Genomic DNA, 13,184 nt, shown 5'->3' with positions numbered 1-13,184 from the left:
TAAGTAATTTGTGTAAAAGGTAACACGGACATGGACTGCTATAATTCAGACACCCTGCAGATAGCAGACTGCTGCAGTGTGAGCAGTTATGGGTTAGAAAAATGACCACACTGCAGTCAGTCTGACTTGAATGGAAATCAATCATAAAGGTACTCTCTGCAGCATCTACTCCACAGTTTTCAGCAACTTCCTTGCCAAACAGATTTCTGCTCTGCAAACCCTTTGCTGATCAGTTCCTCTGCACCCTCTACCTACCGAAGCCTAACTTACAGGTTAAGCACACTATTTTCCAAACAGGAACATAAAAAGGCAAGCACCAAATTAAAGCACTATTTCTTTTCTTTCTGAGGCACAATGAATTTCCTAACCACTACAAGATTTATGAAGCAGCTTTATTCCAAACAGATACAGAAGAAAAAATAGTATCTGGATAATGCTTTTGTTCTTCCTTTTGCCTCCCTGTTACTCCCCCTCTCCCCAAATCCAAGACAATGCTGCTCAAACATTTGAATTGGCCCTACATGAAAATTAAATGTACCTCCAGAACAGGGGTGGAGGAGGAACTGGGCATTGCTAATCCTGTATAAACTCAGCACAAAGTAGCAACTGCTAATCAGAGACTGATTTCTGCCCCTGCAGCAAACACGAAGGATGCTTTCTTTGTTACAGGCCAAACCACCTCACCACAGCAAGAGCCTGTTTGCAACCAGAGGGTTACAGAACGAACCCCACCTCTAAGAAACAGCAACAGATGTCCCCAGCAGTGGCTGAAGTGGCTAGATGGCCCACAGCAGCTGAATGCTGGAAAGTCCCATGGCAGTTCCTAGATGAACTGCGATCCTGCCACAACCAACTCGAGGCCAGTGACCCTAGAAGCGCCGTGACAAGCTCTGCACAGGGTCAAGCTGTTCTCAAATCCCTTCTCCTGCATATTGGATTCCTGTCTTTCAGCCTTGAGGGAGCTGAGCTGCACCTCATGCCTTCTGCATGGGGTTTCAGCTGCAGGCTGCCTGGCTGCTCCAGTAGCTCCTGTGCTTTTTTTGGTGTGAGGCACCTCCAGGAGGCATCTCAGCCTGCTTCTAATGGTTTTTCACACTGCCTTTGGTCTTTGAACAGGACTGTGAATGTGCTGTGGCCCTACATGAAGTGGCAGCACGGCTGGGAAGCTCACCATCCAGCACAGCTGGCTGTTCACACACTGCAGCCTGCAGAAACTCCAGGCCGCTGACGTTAAAAACATGCCGTTCTCCCCCCTAACAAATGCTCTGCAGCAAAGTGACCACCTTCTGATAGCTCAAGAACATCTCCTGATCACGAAAGGATGTCAGAAATTTCAGTTCTGACTCGAAACAAGGGTCTCCACCTACGTGCTGACACCACGATGTGGTGGGGCACAGGGGCTGGCAGAGGAAGGACCCCCGGGGATGTGCGTGGGGGTCTGCACAAGCAGACTGATGCTGGGCATGGCTCCAATTCCAGCTGTGGGCATCTCAAAAAGCCCCTGTGTGCAGGGGATGGGTTTCACTTGCTCTGAAGGGGCAGGATGAGATGGCTGGTGTGGGCACAATGTCCCTCAGCCCGGGCTGCCACACAGGCAGGAGGGAGGTGGCCGTGCCAGGCCGAGCGGCAGCGCCAGGCCCGGGGACACGGGCAGAGCCTCCCCTGCTGCCAGCTCGTTAGCCTGGATCTTCACCCGAAATGTCAAGAAAAATAACAGAGAAATTAACAAAAAGCCCTCTGACTTAACTCAATTGGAATATTTATTTTGAAAAATTTATTGAATTAGAGAACAGGAAACCCACTAAATAAAACCAGCCAGGCTGGCATTTGTCTTCCTTGGAATATGGCACTCTCTCTCAGTCATGTTAATATTTTGCTTCTCATTTTCCATTTTTATGTATTTATTTTTACAAAGGGGCTGGGATGTGACTAAGATCATTACATGTGTAACATTGCAGAAAAGTGATAACGTGTTTAAGGTTAAACGGGAGAAACGTGACATTTGACTAATAAACTTTTTCCTGTGTTGTGACTCCATAAACAAAGGGAAACACACTGCACTGCTGATGCAGAGAGGAAAGGGGATCTGTTTTCTTCTTTTTTTTTTTTTTTTTTTTTTGCAAGGCCTTTGTCTCCTACACACTGTATCGTTAGATGCAAAGAGGCTTAGCTGAATACAACAGATATGAAATGTGTGATGTTCATTTTAAAATTACAAGTACAGCCTGCTATTGACCATCTAATTATGCTGAGTTCCATTTATAAACATAGCTAACCACTAAGTTTATAGAGACTTTTTGTGCTGCTTTAATAGGATATTGATCGAGAGCAAGGTTTGAGTGGACTGCCATTGAATTGTGTAATGGCATACAAAAGGCAAGGTCACGGCAACTGTTCACTCTATGCCTGCAGTCTATTTTTTATTATAATCTTTTTTTCTTCCTCTCTTACCAAGCCCAAACAGAGTGTTTTGGATAGCAGTGCTTTGCTAAGGAATATAGAGTACCTTTTTGAATGTTAATTTTCATGCTGCTGACTTTAACTGCCTTCACTACTGTAATGCTTAGTATAGCAGAAAACATACAGGCTGCTGTTTAAGAAAAAGCTGTTTTACGATGCCCCAGCTTTCCCACACGTGCTCTGCACCGGGGAGGTCTGTGGATGAGAGCCTCTTCTCCTTCTGCCAGCCTACGGGAAGGCAGCGGCGTCCTCCCTGGCCCCTTGCAGCCGCTGCCTGGCCCAGGCCCCCACACCTTGCAGCCGGCACGCCGTGCGCGGTGGGGCTGGCAGGACTTTCCCTGCAATTTGTTTTGGCTGTGCCTGGCCACTCGACGAGAAGTGTGAGGAAGTCGTGTTTCCTCCATCGCACCCACACTCCGTGCCCGGAGCGGCAGCAGTTACTTTCATTTCTAGCATTTGTGTGCCTGTGTGGCAGCAAGGACGGCTTGGGCCCCTGCGACCACAAGGCAGCTCAGGAGCTCTCCCAGCTCCTGCCTTGCTGCGTGCCAGGGCTGGCAGTGCCCTGGGTAAATGCTCGGGTGCTGCTAAAGCAGCTGCTAACCACAGCGAGAGGCTGCCTGCGAGCCTGGCACTCGCTGCAGCCAGCATCCGCCGTGCTGCAGGATCCCGAGCTTTTCAAAATGCCTTGGCCACAAAATCACCTCTTACCTGTGGAATTAGCATAACTTTCAAGGATAATTAGCGGAACCATTTCTGTGTTTATACAGAAGTGGTAAGCAACTGCGTGTACGCTTGTGTGCTTGTGGTTTCACTGGCTCATTAGGAGGATTAAAAGTCACCCCACTTGCTCTGTACAGCTCCTTACTGCACGCAGTTAACGTCTTAAAACTCAAAGCGTGGCATTTTCTGTCCAGGGTGCAGTCAGAATTCCCTTGTTTATCAGCATGAAGAATGATGTCATTTTGACAAATAACACAGCACAAAACAAATATGTTTCATTTGGCTTTAGCGAATGTTCATAAATCCTAAATCTTTCTTCACATCCTGGGCAGTGCAGTTTATCTGGCTGCCTGAAGGACCTCCAAGGGAGGAGATCTTCCCAGCAGCTCTCTGCACAAGAGCACATGGTGCAGACTCAGTCTAACAGGGGAATAATGTCCCCCGTGCCCCTCTCTCTGCTCCAGCCTGTGCCAAGCATGGGCTCTTGCTCAACCAGACTGTAAACTCAGAGCAGCAGCCGAGTCCCAGGCCAGCACCTCCTGCAGAGGGCATTCTCCAGTGCCATGCAGTTATCTGCCCCCATTGCGTGGAGTGTTTTGCTAGCAAGGGTAGACAGGGAGAAGGTTTTACTTGGTCAACAGCTGGCTGTTCAGTTCACAAAACCTGTACAGCTCCAACTCTTCTGCTTCTGGTGTCACCTCAAACCTCCCTGAAGATGGAAGAATGAAGCCTCCATTATCTGAAGGCGTCTCCTCAGTATCTGGGGTGAACAAACACCTACAAAGAAGCTCACACCTTTGGTCTGCTAATAACATAAGAGACCTGACAGCTTGGTCTGCAACATCCACATCAGACTGCATGGAGAGGGAACTAGCTGCTTTTCAGATGAACATGTATGATCTACTTTTTCAGTTTTACTAGGCTCTGCAAGATTCAGTAGCTGGGTAGCATTTTGAAAGCAAATCTCCATCTGTGGGACCAAAGAAAGCAGGTTTCTGTTACCACAGTAGTCTAGACTGGTTCAATAGCTCATAGAAACTGTGACGATCAGCACTGATAGATAAGATAGACAATGGTAACAGCTGACCTTTTGCTTGATTAATTAATTCCCCAAATTTGCATGACTGAGACAACTGCCTATTGCTTGCGACTCCTTGTCATGCAGAACTCTGGGAACTTTACTAAATAAACCTGGCACATAACTCCTCCAAACAGTATTTCATATCGTAACTTTAGATAACAGCAGTAAGCCACAGGCCAGTTAAAACTGTGGGAAATCACATTTTTCTATCATTATATTATCAAAAACAAGCATGGTAAGAATGATGGCAATGGGCATACACAAAGATAACCTCTTTGTAAAGCAAACACAGAGCACACGGGAAGACAGAAGAGACTAAACATGAGAGCCAATACGGACAGGAAGGTTTGCTGCATCCCCAGCCATGGTGGCTTCTAAAGATGCAATGACTTTTTCAAAAGTAAAAACAAGAGAATGGGCTGAGGACATTTTGATTGCTCAAACTGCACACTTAATAGCTGCCGGTGAGTCTGGATAATGGCTGCTCATAAGCTGAGATCCCCAGCACGAAGGCAACCCATGGACTGGTCTCAAGTCAAGACACGGGAATACATAAACCACCCAGCAAGAGTTATATTGAAAAGCACACTCTTTAAAAGCCCTTACATGCCAATTTAGCCAAATATGCAGCAATTACTTTGTCGCTCTGTTATGTTAAATTATCCTTTGAATATTAGCGTGCAAATTCATACTGACTTCGCTGGGAATTTGTTGCTAGACTCTACACTAAACATATCCTACTGGGTAGCCACGGCATGTCAGGCTGTGGACTTCTCAGACCTCACAAAGTAAACAAGGTTACGGCTGGTCAGTACATGTCTGGGGCATCTCCAAGGAAAATCCAGGGTGCTATCAAAAGCAGTGTAGCTAAATCAGTTGCTGGCACTCTTCCCTCTGAGTCAGTTCTGAAGTGATATCCCGATATGCTTTGGGGACACTATTTTTGGTAGAGGTGCTGGCTTGTGTACAGGATATAAAACTGAGGTCTTGACCTCCCAGGATTATTAAAGATCCCATGAAAAAGAGAGTGCAAACCCCCACGTCTACAACAGATGAAAGCTGAATCTTTTTGTTTTGCCTACCAACACCTCCTTGCTTATTTTAGATGAAGTTTATGCCTGTCCTGCTCTTGCTGCGTGCAATTACCCTGACTGACGGAGGTGGTGCATTTCGATGGCAAGCAGAGGGAATGTCTCAGACACAGTTCATACTTTGTTTGCAAAATATGTTGAATGCTGGGATTTTTGCTGCATGACGTTTTAGTTTAGCTACAACAAAATATCATGGAAAACTAACAAGCATGAAACATGACGCTCCTGAGGTCAATGCCAAACGCGCGGGGAGGCTGGGACCAGGATGGCTGTGAAGGCTGTAAGTCCTGAACCGGTGCACTTTTCTAGCTGCCCTGTCCTCTCTCTGCACACATGAAGCACGGCTGACAAAGTCCAGAGGCAGTTCTGCTGTGTAGTGCTCCTACAGTGAAGATAAGATTGTGGTGCAGCGGGATGCCTTACAGAGGGGGAGGGAGAATCCTTTGGGCTTCAAAAGCCTTGTGTTGTCATGCCGAAATAAAGCGACATGACACGGAGACTTTCAAAGGCTGGAGAGAGCTTGGTTTTGCCCACCATGGCTGCAGGTACCAGCAAGGCAGCGTACATAGTGCAGTGAGTTAGATTTCAAAGTCCCTATTTGAGCACTTCAGTAAGTGAGCTGATTTACAAATGCGCTGCGCACTCAGCAGCTCTGCTTGGCTTCTGAGTCCTCCTGACTTTGTCCTTCTGACAAAACTCCCACCAGTCGTCAGGGAAGGAAACTCAGGAGAAACATCTGCCTCAAGCTTTTTCTGTCTCTCTCTCCTGTGCGCTACCTCTGATATCCACGTCTCCCACTGTCCACGCTTTTCTTGTAGCATCCTATATTTGACTATAAAGCCAATTTACCAGCTGATTTTTGACTATAAAATGCAGCCTTTCCAAAGAGGAAATAAAACAGTAAAATCCTTACAGAAACTGTGTTCTGACTCAAAGACAGAGCTTCTCTGCTGGGTTGTGCCAGTTAAGATTTCAGCCCCAGAACTTTAACTGGATGCTGAGAGCCAATATACAAGCACACGTTCTGTTATACCCATTTTTATCACTGGTTGTATAAATGGATGGGTTACTAAGGCTTGAAAGGGACACATAGCTGAGTGGCTTTCCTGGAGCAGTGGTAATTGGTGACAATGTAATGTTACTGCATGGCTGCAGAGAAGATCCTCAGAGGACTAGTACCTAGGGCTCTGCTTTAGCAGGAGTCTCTCTGCAAGAGATGTCCATATTCTCTCCTTGGACTACCCAGATTATGCCATAGCAAAATACAATCAATGCACCTTTGATCAATGGAACAGGGTGGTGACAGGTACTCTTAATTCACTGTTGTTAGTGAGTATTGACAAGCCTGTAATGATCATGCTGCAGTGTGTCATTCATGCTGGGGTATTAGCATTCTTTAAAGGTCAAAAAACAAATCCCTCTACAAGACAGAATTCCACCCAGTTAAGGGAAAACACAGGCCTTGTGAAGTTAAGGATGCATGCCCCTGGGCAATGAGGTATCACAGCTGAAGCTGGTATAGTTGTTGGCATTATTTACAAGTTCATCAAATTGCAGTTGTACAGGCACACGTACACACGGCACAGATGAACACAGTGTGCAAAAGCAGCATGGAAAATTCCTGGCTTAAGCACACAGATGATGTTATTTCTACAGGTCTGGTAGAACTGCAGTCCTTGGATCCTGTAGGATATCCACTGGCAAGCTGACCTGTATAGGTGTATGTCTGCACTCTGATATACAGCCTGCCCATTTTGGTACCAGATAAGCTTATCAGCTTGCACATGTAGGTTTGCAGAATTATTATTATTTTTTAATTTACTTTTTCATTATATGTTTTAATTTTCCCATAGCAAAAGACATGGCACATAAACACTGTCCCCTGGAGAGAAGCAGGGAGAAGAGACTCTCAATTTTCAAGACACTGTTTCTGAATTGGGGAAGGGGCACGATAAGAATCAAAGAAAAAAAATGGGATTGCAGAAACCACATAAACCAGCCACAAGATAATACTTACTTTGTGAGACTCTTACTAGCTCAGTCACACTGAAAACACCTGATGTGACAAAACTGTCCTGGAAGCCCAAATGTCCTACAAAACAAACAGAGTGAGAGAACTGCGATTAGCTTTAAGCATTTAATGACAGTATTCTCAAATACTTTACTTGCATTTAGACTTAAAATGTGACATCTAATTTCCCACTTAGCAGTAATTATTGTTTATGTAGGTGGGTAACTAGTCATACAGCTATGTAGGCTGCTTTGTGGTTTCTATCTAGAGGTTAGGAAAGCTAACATGACACATCAGCAGGGAGATTTTTACATGTTAAAGCATCTCAACAGGAAATCTGAAACAAAAGAGGACTATTTTAATAAACGGTTACCTTGGATGACCCCTAATGACTTCACAATTGAAATGAAAATACTGTACCTAGGAAACAGACAGGACAGCTAAGTTCCATAATCGTTTTAAACATTATTCTCTAAAGAAACATCTGATCAGGATTATCTACCCATTCATTCAAACAAAACAAGATTTAAAGATATACTCTTCATTTTCTAAGGTTACGCTAGGGAAATCTTAAAATAGATGCCGGTTAAAAAAATTAAATTAGTGCCATTTCCACTACAAAAAAAAATCAATCGAACATTTAAAACAAGCTTTTGAAAAGAAAAATAAATCTCTGCATAAGAAAAGCATTAACTTTGAGCTTCGGACTGTCTTTAGGAAGCAGGGTGTGCACTTCCACGCTTGCCTCCCTTGTGCAAGGAATGCTTCTACACATCAAAATGTTATTACACTTTACATAACAGTATTTTCCTTCTTCTCTGAAAACATGTCTACCACCAAATGTTCATTTAATTTTCACGGGTATGATCAATTACAAAAGGAGCAGCGTTCAGGCTGCCACCCAGTGTAAGTGCGCGGCGTGGGCTGTCGCGGCTCACGCGGGACATGCCTGGCCCTCAATTAGCGGGCTGCACTTAGGCCAGGCTGACCTCCCGCTTTTGAAATCAGGGTCAAAGGAGAAATCGCGGGATAAAGAGATTATTAAAAGAACCGTAAAGTCCTGCTTGCCTGCAGGATAAGTGGCGTACCTTTTAAGGTTGTCCTACTTAGAGCCACCGATTCCAGCACGCGCACATATATTATTGAATGTTTTGCAGGGGCGCCATCTGCTCCGCTGTTAATTGTTTGTCAGGTGCAGTACGATTTCCTTACGTTCGGTGTATCGTACCGTACAGCCTGCTCACCCCGGCAATACCTGCACACCCTCCCGTAACTGAGCCACAGGACTAACACAAGCTGCCCGTTTGTCCTCTTGCCTTTCTTTTGGAGTTGCTTCAAAAGCAACTTAGCCCGCTGCCACTTCTGCTTACACAAAGAGACGCATCTTGGGGGCAGCAGGAGACAGGGAAGGTTTTGGGGAGGGGGTGGATGAGGGCTGGAGGGAGGTCAGCTCTCCGTCTCCAGCCAAGCCCTCGCTCAGCTCTGCGCCCTGCATGGACAAACTTCCCTGCTTCTGAGAGGATCCGACGGTGCCAGATGAACGCAGTTGCTAAGCTAACAGACTTGAGACAAGTTTCTGCATCAGGCATGTTTTTATACTTCAGCAATAATGATGAGTTTTCAAACTGTGTATATGTATATCTCTGGGCATCCTTGTGTATGTGTATATACATATGTATTATGTACACAAACATATAAATATACACAAATCTGTCATGCTCCAGCTGTAGATAAATGTACTATAAAATATTGAAATTGATGCTGAAATTCAACACAAACAAATTCCTCAATCTGCAAACAAGGTTTTTATTTACAGCAAGAGAATAAATTTTTCTCTACTTCAAATGAAAAAATGTTCCTACAAGCTTTTATTTTTCCTTATTTTCCAGTTAGAAATACCTCTCAGATAATTGTAAATGCTTTTGCCTCATCTGCTTTGTGTTTTACCGTAATAAAGGTGATGACTACATCATTCTGCTTTTTAGAAATGGTTGCTGGCCATACACAATGTTTGTTCATTGACAATTTCCCAAGTATTTTTAATATGAAGATCTACTTTTCATATGCTGCAGCAGACCTGCCTATTGAATTAAATGATCTGTGAATTAAAAATAATTCTCTTAGGTCTTCACTGAAACCACTCATGTGCCTAAAATTAAGCATATGCTTAAGTGCCTTGCTGGATCGGGGCCAGGATGCTTACTACTCCGCAGAGCCCTTCGTAGGGAAGCCAGTCTATGCTATATAACTTCTCATACTGTGCTCATCATGACAGTATCTGAGCAACTTCCAGAAGTGCATTCAGCAATACTACGAACATCTGTCACGTGCTGTTTTTTCACAGCGCACCATACCGGCTCTGCTCCGGTGTCCACTTCCACCTGCATTGCTCAGGCAGGTTCCTATCGCACTCAGAGTGAAGGTGAAATTTAAGTGTGTAAGTGAAAAATAAATCCCAGCTACGGTAAGACATTTGGCTTGTTTTTAAAGGGAAAGTCTGGAGCTCTTTGTAATCATGCAATAAAAACGTGATTGTAGCATGGCTAACCACGTTCCCCTACCCCAGCAAACCCACGTAAAACCAGACATGAAAATGTAGTAGAATGATTTTCAATACTCTCGGGTTCCCCCTGTGTATGAGAAAAGTTGATTAACTTGGCTTGGGCCTGGTAATGTTATTATTCATAAAATCTTATTTTGCTGGGTGTACCTGAAACATCCACGTATTTCTGTAGGAACATTCCTTATGTGTGTTCATGTAATAGTAATCATTAAACAACAGCACGCAACTAGAGTGATTAGGTTTTCATCCTTCAATACTGAAAATAAACATTTCACAAATGAAAGGGGAATTTCACAATTCTCCCACTTGTTATTTACTTATAAACATTAGGAAATCAGGGACTTGTCTCACCAATCATTAATAATACCTTGATACCCACAAAAGCGGTGCCCTTGGCTAAGAGTTGTGTCTTGAGCTCATTTTGATGTATGGTTGGTCTCCGAATTTGCGGTTCAGTAGAACTCCATGAAAGTTTAAAGATTTGCCTGTATGGCTCAGATTGCAAAATCCAGGCCTTAGACCGCAGTTTTTGCTGAGCAGAGATAACAGTGCCAGAAGAAAATGAGAGACCCATGATAAAGAGGTAAAGTAAAAGAAGAATGGCTGGGCACTAGCAGGATTGACAAAATATGTAAAGTAAACATTTTGTGCCTATTAACAAGGGTCAAAATGCAAAAACATATCAATTCGGTTGTGCCGCTTAACTCCAAATGAGAAGAAAATAGGTAAAGTTGAGCAATTACATATGCAGATGTTAGCATTAAAAACCTCCTATACTGAAAAGATGATTAAACATCTTGAAAGCTTGCAAGATTTACTTTTCATACAGCACTTTACTGAAATATGTGTACTGTGATAGTTTTGCTAAATATCCCAAAGATAGGACATTGAAATTGCTGTATATGATCTGGTTATCTCTGCAGCTTTGTGCGACAGTCACATTTCGGTAGTAAAGCAGGTGTTCAAAATGAGGATGAGAGAATTTTTACTCACGTTATAAAAAACTAACAGAGCCCATTCACTGAAATTCTGGGTATAAATTAAGACACCTGGATAGCTAAGGCAGGCCCTGACTCAGCAAAGCAGCTACAGCACGTGCTTAATTTTATTCACGTGTTTGACTAAAGCACAGGTTTATTTGGGCTGACAAAGAAAGATGGGCTGACAAAGTGAAGCAGGTATTTAAATATATTGTTGAATCTTTGCTTTCAGCCCAAGTCTAGGCCCTGCTAGGAGTCATGTCATTACACAAGACCTCACTTTGGCTCATGAGGACGATCTTTTTTCCTCCAAGAGGAAAAAAAACAAACAAGCTAATAAGACCAAATGGAATAAAGCAGATAAGGATACTAACTAATAAACACATGCCGTTACCAGAGAACACATCTAATATAGTGCACAAACACGATGCAATACTATCCTAACACGTAAAACATGAAAAACGTCTTTCCACAACTTGATGACCGCTTTAATTGGGAAGAAAATTCATAATGTGATTTACATATTCTTCTTTTAGATCCCAGTAAAGAAGCCAGAAGAAAAGGCTTGAATTGCTGGAGCCTAATTCTGATCTCAAAGAAATTTTAAACAAGTCTTTCTACACTGATCAAATAAAGTTTCACCTAATTTTCTCCTAATTTACACTGGCAGAGGAGAAATCAGGATTAGGACTTGTTGTCTAATGCTATTTGTTTTGAATTATTAAGCAAACATTCCTATTTCAATGAGTAAACGTGTACAAAGGCAACTAACCTTCGTCCTAAAATCTAGTTTACAGGGAGAGTATTGTCTGCTTTCCCAATTAATGCTGTAAAAAGGAGTCTCAGACGTTGATCTACCAATCAACCGCTTGTGTTGTAGCTTGAGAAAATCATGACTGATGCAATTACTTTTATGTAGAAAGTCTGAATATGGTCTATAGGTTAAAGTTCATTGGGTTATTGTTCTTTAATTGAATATCAGAAGATATTTTCAAGGTGCTCAAGGTATTATTGTTCTTTAATCAGTAGGTCTCCTTGTGTAATCCAGCAGTGTTATTTTTATGATAATATAGTTAGATTGCACCATAAATATGCAAGGTATTTTCTAAAGAGAGATACATCTGTTTTCCTGAAATCCAAAATTAAATAATAATGGGGAAGAATTAAACCTTTGAAGATAAAAAAGTCCAAATCCAGTTATTTCTCTTCCACTACAGTCCAAGTGACCAAGCATTAAGCTTTGGAGAACACTTTTTTTTTTTTGGGTGGGAGGGTGGGAGACTGATTAATTTTCAGTCTTTTGAAATAACAGGACAGGTCCCCCAAACTAGCAGTGAAACCATTTCTAAAGGCTTTTTCATGTTCAGCATCTCACTATATATAGCCATCTTAAAACCTTAAAATAGTAATAATCAATTAGGGTCTCAAGCCTATTATCTTAACCAAATGCCTGATTAAAAGAAAAGCCCTCTCTGCTCAAAGTGCAACTTGATTCCTTTTGGGTTTATCCCCTATCTAGATAATCCCATGTTTCACAAACAATGTGGAGCAATAATATTGATTTGAAAATTAATGTCTGTATCACACAGCACACGCAGGCCTTGAGAGAGAGGACGTTATCAGAGGGAACCCGGATCACCCCGAGGACTCCCAAAAGATTAGCTGTTCCACGGCTGCACTGCGGAGGAGTATGCGAGCGACAGAGTTAGCCCTAATCTGCATTCTCCAGCAAAAGGAAAAAAGACAGAATATACACGCTTCAATCAAGACCTTCCTAACATTAATGCTCTGCCTAATTGGAAGGTGAGGCTCTCCAGCCTGGGCTGACCCAGCCCCTGCAGCCACAGGGGCTGCATTCCCTTCCAGAAGCCCAGCACGGATGTGGTGAGGGGCATACGGGACGAAGCACGCTTCCCAATCCCGCGTCCCGCAGGCAAACTGGCACGGTGCTCGTGTGCCATGTGCACGCACAGGGAGGAAGATGCACCTCACTTTTGGGAAGCGTCCACCTCCTTGTTTCCTCCGGGGCAAGCGTGGGTGGCCGGGGACACCCCGGGCGGCGACCAGCCGCTGCCCGAGCGCCTGTGCCCGCTCGCTTTGTATTTAAAACCCATGCGGGGATTGAGGAGGCTGTCGATCCCAGCCTGCAAAGCCTTGTCCAAGCGAGCGTGTCTCCAGCTAGATGGAAGACACCGTGAGTTGTACACGGGCCACAGGCTCCTTCGATATTACGGGTAACTGTAATGAAATCTGCATTTACTAACAGACCCCAAATATA

The 13,184-nt window shown here is 43.7% G+C and overlaps 1 protein-coding gene across 8 annotated transcripts in view; it reads right to left on the bottom strand.

Moving 5' to 3' along the window:
- NFIA (nuclear factor I A) overlaps window positions 1-13,184 on the bottom strand; it is a 250,327-nt gene that overhangs the window by 83,442 nt on the left and 153,701 nt on the right. For all 8 annotated transcript variants that reach the window (XM_084528533.1, XM_084528535.1, XM_084528534.1 and 5 more), the window contains one exon: window positions 7,370-7,444. In XM_084528533.1, the coding sequence (XP_084384659.1) occupies window positions 7,370-7,444 (75 nt within the window). The remainder of the gene's footprint in view (window positions 1-7,369; window positions 7,445-13,184) is intronic.

This window comes from Aythya ferina (genome assembly GCF_964211825.1).
Source record: "Aythya ferina genome assembly, chromosome: 8".
Taxonomy (NCBI): Eukaryota; Metazoa; Chordata; class Aves; order Anseriformes; family Anatidae; genus Aythya; species Aythya ferina.
Note: the sequence above shows the minus strand (reverse complement) of the source record. Positions and strands in the feature narration are given on the sequence as shown.